We start from the raw sequence: 11,979 nt of genomic DNA on the forward strand, positions 1-11,979 counted from the left end.
CTTTTGTGGAGCTTTTGGGGTTTTCAATATATAAAATCATCATCTGTGAATAATGATAGTTTCACCTCTTTTTTCTCCAGATGAGTTTTTTTTAATGTCTTTCCTTTGGCTTATGTTGTTAGCTAGGACTTCCAACATGATGTTGAATAAAAGAAGGGGACAAAGGGCATTCTTTTCTGGTCCCCTTTTTCAGTGGGAATGTTTTCCTCTTTTCTTCATTGACTACTACATTGGCTGGTTTTCGTATATGGTTTGTATTATACTGAGGACTTTTCCTTCCCTTCCTGTCTTCTTGAGTGTCTTAAACAGGAATGGGCATTGGATGTTGTCGAATGCTTTTTCTGCACTTATTGATATTATCATATGGTTCTTATCCTTTTTCTTGTCAATGTGGTGAATAGTGGTGATGGACTTTCAGATGTTGAACCATCCTGGCATCCCTGGAATGAATCTCACTTGGTCATGATGAATTATTCATTTTATATACTATTCTGCTTTATTGGCCAATTTTTTGCATCAGTGTTCATTAGAGATATTGGTCTGTAGAATTAGGTATCAAAAAGTTCTTTTTCTTTAAAATTGTTGTTTATGTTAAGTAAAGAGCTTTTTTGAGGAGTTCTGGTAGTACAATGGGTAAGTGCTTAGCTGCTAACTAACTAAAAGGTTAGTGTTTCAAACCCACTGCCCACTCTGTAGGAGAAAGATATAGAAGTATTCAAGCCATTGTGAGGCAGTTCTGCTCTGTCCTGTAGTGTCACTATTAGTCAGGATTGACTCCAGGCAGAGGTTCTTGGCTTAATGAGCTTATTTGTAGTGGTAGCGATGTCTTCTTAGGATGTTACTAAACACTGAGCTTCTCATTCCTCATCTGTAAAAAACAACGCTAATTCCTCTCAGATTGCTATAAGGAATAGATGACATATTTCATGTATGGCACCTAGAAAGCACTCAGCAAATGGTGGATATTATTTTCATTATTTGGAAGGTATAAGTAAATAGTTAAAGATTTACATTTGAAATGTCTTGCTTAGAAAGAAATCCATAAATTAAGTTTGACTTGCTTAAGTTGCTTCATTGTTCCTAAGTAAGCCCTGGTGTGAAAATCCCGTTATTTATAAACTTAAGTTATTTGTACATGGTGCCATTAACAATATTTGTGCAATTTAGTCAACATCTGGATCTGCATATCTAATCAAATTCTGATCTTTAAATACCATTCAGAAGACTCTTAAGGGATTTTCTAAACAGATGGAATTGTGTCTATGATTCCTATCTTCTCTACACCTGTTTGCCAGAAATCAGGGCTCAAAAAAGACAGGATGGGCTCCTTCACTTTCCTGACTGTTCCATCCTTCCATTTCCCACAATTCACCTGAGTGATTGAAGTTAAAACAGAAAGTGATATTGAGATTTAATGATGTCTCAGTCAAGTTGTTTAAAAAGTGGTGGAAGCAGAGTGGAGAGAAAACCGTAGAATGTGGTTCTGGTGACATTGGTTGTCTTCATTGCCAGCCCCTCTATCTATGTATCTGGTCCTTACTGACTTGGGAAGGAGACTTCCTACTTGAGGAGACTCCAGCCTCTTTCCTGAGCTACCTTGTTTCCATCCTTACACAGGTATTCTGATCAAACTTTTTCAATAGTTTCATTGGAATATTATTGACATGCCATATAATTCACGCAAAGGGTATAATCCAATCATTTTAGTATCTTCATAGATGAGTACAACCATTATCACAGTAAATTTTAGAAAATTTCATCCCTTCAAAAAGAAAACTTGTATTCCTTAGCTATCATTCCCTTAGTTGACCTTCCCTCTTCCTCCCAGACCTAGGTGACAACTTTCCATTTCTACAGATTTCCCAAGTCTGGGCTTTTATATAATATATTGACTTTTATGACTGACCGCTTTCACTAAGCATAATGCTTTTAAGGTTGATCCAATGTTAAGATGCATTCATCCATGATGTATCAGTACTTTATTCCTTTTTATGATAGAAGTAATACTCCATTGTATAAGTTTGGTGCATTTTGTTTATTCATTCATCCATTGATGAATATTTGAGTTGTTTCCACCTTTTGGCTGTTACAAATACTGCTGCTATAAACATTTGTACACAAGTCTTGGTATGGGCATGTTTTTTTTTGAATATATATTAGAAATGGAATTGCTTGGTCATGGGCTTTCTACTCCCATAAACAGTTTGTCTCAGAAACCCACAGAGGGCCGCTATGAGTCACCATTGACTCGAAGGCAGCGAGAGGGTGATTGTAACTCATATTTAACTACCAGTTTGTTTTTAAACTGTATACTTGCATTAGTAGTAGAGGAGTGTTCAGATTTTTTCTGGTCATGTCCATGCTTGTTATTACCTGACTGAAAATATTTTTGGATGGTTACTGATTTTTTAATGCTGCTATTTTAAGTGCTTGTAAAGTAGTTTCTCATGATTTCTGTGTGCACTTCTCTGATGACTAATGATTTGGAGGATCACTTCATGTGCCTATTGGCTATTTATATATCACCCTTAGATAAATATGTACTCTAGTTTTTTTAGTTAGGTTGTCTTTTTATAATTACATTAACTGATTTCTTTATATATGGTAGATACAAGTCCCTTGTCAGATAGCTTATATATAAATATTTTCTACCATTCTTTGGGTTGTCTTTAATTTTTTTTGAAGCACAAAAGTTTTTAATGATGAAAATTAATTTATTGTGACGTGTTTTGCTCATGCTGTTGGCCCCTCATCTAAGACTGTTTTGCCAAATCCAAGGTCATGAAGATTTGCCCCTATGTTTTCTTCTAAGTTATAGTTTTAGCTTCACAATTAAGTCTTTAATCTATTTTTGAGTAATTTTTATTTATAGTGTGAGAAAAGAAAACTTTTCATGCTCAGGATTGTAGAGAGCTTAAAGGGAATTTAAGTACATGACAGTTTTGATCATAAAGCCTTGGTAATATATATTTTTTAATATTCAGATCTAACGCATATATCTGAGTGCTTATAAATTATTCAGATGTAGATATATATTATTAGGTACATTCTCAATGAAACCCAAAATAGAATTTTCTTAAAAAATTGAGATGTGTGTCTATAAATAAAAGATCCATTTTTTTTTTCCTATTGGATAATTCTTGGAACCTTTTCAGGTGCATATATATCCCTACAGATTCATCTCCTGTGCCCAAATAATGTAGAGCTTAGTTGGGAGAACAAAATGCCTGTCTAAAAGTCAGGTTTTAGATTTCAGATAGTAAGGTACGATAAGAAGTTGCTTACATGAACCATATATGTCCAAGTTGTTCATCAGTTAGTAAGATAATCTTCTCCCAAGCCATGTGGTACCTGGGATCACTAACACATTTGAGTTCTCTACCTCCATTGCCAAGAAAGAATAGCACAAAAGGATAGCAGACAAATAGCTGCCAAGACATTTACGTTTTTCTTTTTTTCTGGAGGTTTTGGGAAGGAAACATGTGAATTAGTATTACTTGCTCTGGCACACTTTGGACTGGTGATTATGAAATACTCACAATATGATTGCAGTGGTAGATCATTTGTGTGCACAAGCGTTCTTGTCTGTGTTCTAGGTCACAGAGAGGCCATGGGCTGTGCCTGAAAGTGGGGATAGGGTAGAATTTAGGTGTGTGAAGATGGCAAGCACATTCCCTGCCCTTTGTATGGATGTTGTGGTGGCCTGAGCCTGACTTTTGCTTGTATGTTTCTAAGTGTACATTATTTTGTGTTCCTCATCGCCTCTTACTAGGCTTACCAAAAGCTTCTGTATCATATTTGCAACATTCTGAAATCCCATTTCTGTCTTCTCATCCATCACCTTATAACTTGTTCCTAACCCTGCAGCCTAAGTGATCTTTCTAAAATTGAAAGTTGATTATTATCAGTCTGTGGTTAAAATCCTTCATTGGCTCCTAACTCTCAATAGGAAGTTTGACTTTCTTCTGAGGTTTTAAGGCATTGTGGGTTAGGTGTTAGGCTGCTTACCACTAGGTTGGTGGGTTAGACCCATCAGCATGCACACTGGGCAAAAGATGAGGCTGTCTTCCCCCGTAAAGATTGATAGCCTAAGAAACCCTATGTAGAGTCACTATGAGTAAGAACTGGCTCAATGACATGAGTTTGTTTTTTGTTATTATTACTATTTGAATGCTACAAACCTTTTTGGAATTCCTGAGTGGTATAACTACTGGCCAAAAGGTTGGAGGTTCTAGTATACCCAAGGGTGCCTTGGAAAGACCTGATGATCTAATTTTTAAAATTAGCCACTGAAAACACAGCACACAGTTCTCTGACACACATGGGGCCAACATTAGTTATAGTCCATTCAATGGCAACTGGTCACTTCCGTTTTTAGTTTCATTCCATTCATCCTCCCCACCCGAGACATTCCTAACCAAATTTAAATAATTTCTGTGCTCTCCTTCACCTTTTGGTCTTTGTACTGGTTCCCTCTGCTGGAAATGCTTTTCCCATTCTCTTAGCTAACTTGTATTCCTCTTTTAGGACTTGAATTAAATTCCATTCCCTCGAAGCCATATGCAGAGTACGTACACTCGATGCTTGGCCTTCACCATTCTCCATCCATGCCTGGATATAATACAAAGAGCCCTGGAATTGTATTGGGGGTTGACAGGCCAAGGTTTCACTCCCAATCATTGCTATGCAAACTGGGAGGAAATCACTTAATTTCTCTAAGCTCTATTTTCTTCATCTGTAAAGTTGGTTAATACTACTATTCTTATAGGGTCATTGAAGAATTGCTCTGATAAAATGTATATAAAAGGATTTTGTAAGTGCATGTAATTTACTGCTACTGTTGTTACTACTACCACCCACTACCCTTTCTCTCCTCCCCCCACCATCCCTATCTCCACCCCTGCCATGACCTCATGGTCCTCACCAGTCTTTCTGTTGTGTTTTACATGGAATTTCATTTTTCAGGGGATGAAGACTTTACCAAAGAAATAATGGAGCTATTTTCCCAGCTACACATCTCCTGTAGACCAGAGAAACTCACCAGAGTAAGTTGTTATTTCTGGGTGATTTTTTATTACTTTACTTCTTATGGATTTAGTGGATATGGGCATAAGATTCTAAATTTTTAGCAAGGGTGTCACCTTAGTTGAGAGTATGTTCTGAGTTCAGTACTTTTTTCTTGCCTTATTCCAGCAGGTTACCATGCTAAACTCACATCAGCCCTCCACCCTCCACATCTTCCCTCTTTACACATTTTCATTAGGATCACATAACCGTTTCATGGCTTGGGGGACACGTAGCACCCCCTCTGGGGTTTATTGAAGAAGCCCTGGTGGTGCTGTGGGTTAGGCACTGGACTGCTAACTGGAAAGTATCCACAAATGTAAAGCAGAAAATAATTGAGTCATGAAGGAGCAAGTTGATGGTGCTTACCAGCTTGTGTGATGCCAGTAGACAAGATTGACTGGGGTCCCTGTCTTCAGTGAGCTGGAGATTGCCTTGTTTTAGATAGTGACTATTTAACTGTGAAAATGAGTGTTTCATGGCCCAGATCTTCATTTTTGGTGATGACTATCTTCACTTATCTAGAACATGGAGAGACTTTAATCAGGACTCAGGTGAATAGGGAGGAGAGGGCCTGTTGTAGATCAGTTTACAGTAGCACATGTGTTAAGAGACACTATTCCTTGGGGCATGGGTGCTTATTTACTGCTGCTTCACCCTCTTCTCCCAAACTGAAGAAATAGGACCAGAGGCAGTGGCTGGTGCATAAGGTTTCCTGACCTGGAATAGCTGATAGTTTGCAAAGTCAGCACAGGTGTCTACCCTCCTTGTGTCCCAACATAAGAATTATGGGCCATGGTTTGTATCCCATTCTCCTGTGCCCAGGGAATATGCTAACTTCTCAAGGGAAGCCTTGCTGATCACACTACCGCACACACATCATTTCTGTTCTCTGAGCTGTAGTTCTTTATCAGAGACTTTCTATCTTGAATGGACTTTTGTTAGTTGTTAGTTTGCAACAACAGTATAAACAATATTCATAGTCCTTTTATGGAGATGCACTTACTGTTGGGATCTTAACTCCTTTGTTTAATCATTTGTGCTTGTATATGTGTGGGTGTTCTTCCTTTTTCTCTATACATATACACATACACATTCATATACTGTTACTACTTTTGGAACCATTTGAGTGTAAGTTCCAAATATATACAGCCCTTTACCTCTAAATACTTTAATATTATTTCTTATGAGAACAACTATTCCTTTAGTAGGCACTGTGTAATTATCCACTTAGGTAAATTTAACATCAGTGCTATACTTTTATTACTCAATTATTGCATATTATAGGTTTGTCAGTTTTCCCAGCAATGCCCTTCATAGCAAAATTTGCCCTCCAACAGTGGACCCGCTGCAAGAGTACAGGATGTATTTAGGCGTTAGTTACTTTTAGTCTCTGTTATTTTGAAATTGTTGCTCTATACTTTTTTCAGTCTTTCAGGACACTGACATTTTTAAAAATATAGTCCCTTTTTATAGAAATAAAACATTCTTCATTTGGGATTTGCCTGGAGTTTTCTTATGATTAGAGTTAGGCTATGTGGTCTCAGCCAATGTGCTCCATATAACGTATTGTGTCCAGCTCAGGGTTTCAAAACTAGAGGTACATCTCGTTTACCATGTGTTGTCTAGTTTCTCCCCGTACAGTACTATTGACCTGTGCTACTGTGGGAAGATACTTTAAGACCTTACAGTAACCTCTTCCTTGTCCTCATTTCCCTCCAAGATTTAGCATCATGTCTGGACTCGTACTGAACCAATTTTTACTGTGGTGTTTTCAAAATAGTGTTGTTGTTATTTGAATCAACACACTCTCCACATTTACCGGTTAATTTTTGGATTTCTGGTTCTCCCCAATCCTTTACCTGTTTATTGTTATGGCCTCATGGGTTTCTTTTTTCTGTTTTTCCATTGGTAGTTTGTCACTGTCCCTCATTATTTTCATGTTCAAATTGCTCTTCAAGTTGGCTCTTTGTGGCATGTCCCATTATTTTTATTTAATACTTCCCTAGCTTTCTGGCATAATAAGGTAGTGTTCTGTAGTTGTTACTCTAATTTACATGTTTGTGTGACTTCGGCAAATCCCATTCCTTCTCCCAAGTGTTATTTTGTTCAGATTTTTAAAAAAATTGGAGATGCTAAGCTCAAAGATGCTTTTTAATTTTAATTAATCCAAATCTCACCAGTGGGAATTTATAGGTTAAATCATAGGGTGTGATAGTAATAATTTTGGAAAGGAAGGGTAAATTTCCTTAAGGTGGCACTTATTTTCGTTACTACGTCATAACTGTAATTTTGCTACTGTTATGAATTGGGCAACCCCTGTGAAAGGGCCATTTGACCCCAAAGGAGTCGCAACCACAGGTTGAAAACTGCTGCACTACACTGATTTCCCTCTGCTTACCACTCTTTTTGTCTACATATTTGTATTTGTGTGACTGACTCCTCTGTGTCCTTTAGTCCTCAACGCAGATATCACTCTTTGGAGACCCTTACTACCCCGTTACCCAAACAGAAGCTTCCCTGTATCCACCCAGTCCACTCCCCAGCTCAGCTCATTTGCTTCATGCATTTATTTGTTGTTTGCTTCTTAGTTGTTTTTATTACCAGACTCATAAATATTAGGACCCTAGTTTGTTTTTAATCCCTGTATCCCCAACACCTAGCACCATGCTCAGTAATATTGGAAATGCATAAATGGAGTAATAATTTCCTGCACCTTATTCTAAACTCTTGCCACATAATCTCACTTTCACCACCATACCTTGCATATTCCTACTTCTGAGCCTTTGTGTAGTTCATTCTGTTTTTTTTTTTTTCTTTTTAATTTGAGAAGCTTGAGTATTAGGAAGGTTACAGGTCATAGCTCAATTGTCCCTGGTGGTGGTGGTGGGGGGTTGTAGGAGGCCATATGTTATAGGCGAGAACCTCACAATGAATATCTGTATACATGGATTCTGCTCTAGACAGAAACCCACCTAACTCTAATTCTGTATCTATAATAAAATTGGTTGTTCTCTTAGATGGAATGATCTACTGTTTTCCCTAGACTCCTACTGCTTTGAATACATTCTGTCTTATATAAAGTTATTCAAGTACATACCTTCATTTCTTGTCAATAAACACTTCTTTAGAAACTGGGACTTTCTCAATTATAAATGGTAGAAAGTGAAGTCAGGTTTGCCTAAGGAAAAAAAATTTATTACCTCAAGACACTATGGACTGTCAAGGGGCAAGACTGGCATTAAGTATGGTTCTTCCCAGGAACTGACCCCTGTCCATCTTTTAGCTCCAATTTCTTCTGTCTTACCTTCATTCTAAGGGATGCTTTTCCTCATGTTAGTGTCAGAGCCAAAGGAAATTAGAAACAACCAAAGGTCTATCAGCAGGAGAACGATAAATTGTAGTATGTACATAAAATTGTATACTACACAGTAATAAGTAAGAATGAACCTGTGCTACAAGCAACAATCTGGGTGAGTCTAATAGACATTGTATTGAGCAAAAGATGCCAGGTGCAGAGGAGTTCCACTATATGCATTTTAAGCACAGGTAAAATCTATGCTGAGACAGAAGAGTCATGTCCTTTGAGCAGAGGGAAGGAGGACCTTGCTCTATTGTATATCTTGATAAACAGTTTTTGAGCTGAACTCTGGAGATTTGTGTACTTTATCTAAGTTATAGTTCAGGGTTTTTAAAATGCCAAAGGACTAGAGAATTTCAAGGAATAAGTAGACAGCAATAAATGGTGCAGGCTGGAGATCCCCTTGCAGAGGGGTCTCAGGGAGGAGACGAGCCAGTCAGGATGCGATGTAACAACGATGAGAAATACAACTTTCCTTTAGTTCCTAAATGTTTCCTCCCCGCTCCCACTACCATGACTTGAATTTGACCTTGCAAGGCTGGCTAGACCAGAGGATGTACACTGGTACAGATAGGAACTGAAAATCCAGGGAATCCAGGGTGGATGAGCTCTACAGGACCAGTGGTGTGAGTGGCGAAACAGGGAGGGTAAAGGGAGAATGGGTAGGAAAGAGGGAACCGATTACAAGGAACTGTGTGTGACCTCCTCCCTGGGGGACAGACAACCGAAAAGTGGGTGAAGGGAGACGTCGGGCAGGGTAAGATATGACAAAATACCAATTTATAAACTATCAAGGGCTCATGAGGAAGGGGGGAGCGGGGAGGGAAGGGAAAAATGAGGACCTAATGTCGGGGGTTTAAGTGGAGAGAAAATGTTTTGAGAATGATGTACAAATGTGCTTTACACAATTGATGTGTGTATGGATTGCAATAACAGTTGTATGAGCCCCCAATAAAATGTTTAAAAAAAAAAATAAATAGTGCAATTAATGGGGGGGGGGAAATAAATAAATAATAAACTTATTCTTGAAAAATAAAAAAAAAATAAAAATAAATGGTACAGGGAGCTCTACTAAAGTAAAGATTGAAGAGCTGCCTTATATCTTTGGTTATGAATATTAGCACTGATTTCCACAAAGCTAGCATAATCCAAAGTTGGAACTATATGTCTATACTTTTTTTTAAGGCAAGAAATGCTGCTTATGAATGGATTGAGACACCTCTGAAGAAGCCATTGGTAGAAAAGGAAGAAGAGGAAAAATATTTGGAAATACAAAGCACTGAGCAAGTCAATAAAAAATCAGTAGAGGTAACTAAGTAATGAAGCCTTATTTTGCAGATTTGAGATGTGGGTACTATACTCAGAGATCCGAACTATTTCTGTTTTGTTACATTGCTGGCCATTTCAGCTTTTAAGTTCAAGACTACGGTATCTTAGTTCCAGGCTGTAGGATGATAAAAGGAGTGAACAAAAGAGCTAAAGGGTGTATTTGTCATGTCATGAGGAAGGCTCTTCGGAGCAACTATAAGACCCTTTCCATTTGTCTCTTTAGCCAAAATTTAGTTACATAATACCACCTGATTTGTTTTAGAGGAGGTTTTGTGTTTGCAACAATTAATCAGATAGAGGCAGCTCTGGTGGCAGAGTGGGTTACATGTTTGGCAGCTAACCACAACGTTAGCAGTTCAAAAACCACCAGCGGCTCCATGGGAGAAAGCTGCTGCTCTCTACCCCGATAAAGAATTCCAGTCTCAGAAACCCACAGGGGCAGTTCACTAGGGTCACTGTGAGTTGGAATGGGCTCGATGGCAGTGGGATTGGCTTGGGGTTTTATTAGTGTCTGCAATGGGCCCTGGTGGTGCACTGGTTAAATGCTCAACTAGTAGCAAAATGAGCGATGGTTTTAAGTCCCCTATGACTTCTGCTCTGTCTTTAGGCTCATTATGGGCCTGAATTGACTCAATGACCTAAAGCAACAATAACAACATTAGTGTCTACTATGTTCAACATATTTAGTCCTTTTGAGTGAGAGAAACATAGCTATGTTATTTCCTAGAGGGTGGAAAAAACCAGTATTTTGTTGTCTTAGTGTTTGTTTTTCCAGGATATCCATGCATTTGCAATCCGGAGCCTGGCTGAACTGACTGCCTACTCAATCGAACTTTTCCACAAAACAGCAGCATTGGTTCTGCACGGTCAGAAGCAGGAAGTGACCGCCATAGAAAGGAGCAGAGCCCTTTCCCAGTAAGTGTAATGAGCATCCCTCTAATTGACGCAGATTGCGGAGACTTTTCTTGACTCACTTTTAGACATTTAGAACTTCCCTCTCCAGTAGCTGCTATTCCCATGCACCCATTCCCGTAGTAGAAGTTTCTTCATTTTGATTTCAGTTAATAAGTAATCGAGGCTGTTTCTTTTCAGTGAGTCCTGATAAGTCTACATTATAAATCTACCATCTCTTATTAAGCAGCACATGTTCTGAAAACTAGTTCTCAATATATTAGTCTTAATAACCACCCAGTGGTTTTGTGGGAGAAAGAGCTAACAATATGCTTTTGTAAGGATTTCCCCTAGGATATGCAGTTCTCCTCTGTACGTGGGGCCTCAGTGAGTCAGGAGGCAACTCAGTGGCACACACTAGCAACTATAACTGGGTGTATAGCTGTATGTATTTACACACTCACCTATTTATGATTATACAAACATACACATGCACTTTTATGTGTGTGTGTATATATATTTATATATATTTTTGGGCTTCAAATATGGAAAATTTCCATTATGAATCCCCCTCATCCGTATGAAATATGGATTTTTATTTGCTCATAGTCTTCTCCTTAATTAGCAAGTTAAGTTAGAATACGTGAAAAGTGGAATTTCACATATTCACTGATATGTCTCCAGTGCCCTACAACAGTGCCAGATACATAGAAGACTTTTAGTAAACATTTGTTGAATATATGAATAAATGAATGTATATATTTCAAAATGTAATGGAGGCTCTTTTAAGTACTATGTTTTCCCTTTAAAATGTATTTTAGTTATATTTTTTGACTCAATTTGAAAGTATAAAATGTTTTTAAAGAGTGAACCTCTACTTCCTTGTAGCATGAAGCCTACTCAAATGAGCCCCCAAATATGTTAGTTCCCCAACTACATTAGCATTCCTAACTCACATATAGTACCAAAAGTGGTTGTATCCCCTCCCCCCACCAAAATTGTTAAATAGAGCTTTTTTTTTCCTTCAAAGAGAGAAAGAAAAAGATAAAAAGGAACCCTTCTAACTCTGCTTGCTTCTTTCCCAGGATGACAGTTGTATTGTGTAAAGATTTGTCCATTATGTCTAAAGAGTTCACCACCTGCCTAACAAGTGCTGGGGTAAGAATTCCCTTTTACCAGGCTAATATCTGTGTTTTGCAAATTAGATATGGTACAATTTGCCTATTTAAAAGTATTTAAGTCAGTGGCTTTTAGTATATTTACAGAGGTGTGCAACCATCACTATAACCCACTTTTAGAATTGTTTTCTTGTTCCAAGAAGAAAGCTCACACCA

At 38.0% G+C, this 11,979-nt stretch overlaps 1 protein-coding gene across 2 annotated transcripts in view; it reads left to right on the forward strand.

The window, feature by feature from the left end:
* The window catches only part of FAM114A2 (family with sequence similarity 114 member A2), a 38,225-nt gene that overhangs the window by 21,000 nt on the left and 5,246 nt on the right, over positions 1 to 11,979 (forward strand). The window contains exons 8-11 of one of the 2 annotated variants that reach the window (XM_045284625.1): positions 4,966 to 5,045; positions 9,611 to 9,733; positions 10,515 to 10,669; positions 11,731 to 11,803. In XM_045284625.1, coding sequence (XP_045140560.1) covers positions 4,966 to 5,045; positions 9,611 to 9,733; positions 10,515 to 10,669; positions 11,731 to 11,803 — 431 coding nt within the window. The remainder of the gene's footprint in view (positions 1 to 4,965; positions 5,046 to 9,610; positions 9,734 to 10,514; positions 10,670 to 11,730; positions 11,804 to 11,979) is intronic. The other variant, XM_004696744.2, reaches the window with a different exon arrangement.

This window comes from Echinops telfairi, unplaced genomic scaffold (assembly GCF_000313985.2).
Source record: "Echinops telfairi isolate 266 unplaced genomic scaffold, ASM31398v2 ScPeMD7_7469;HRSCAF=8507_0, whole genome shotgun sequence".
Lineage (NCBI taxonomy): Eukaryota > Metazoa > Chordata > Mammalia > Afrosoricida > Tenrecidae > Echinops > Echinops telfairi.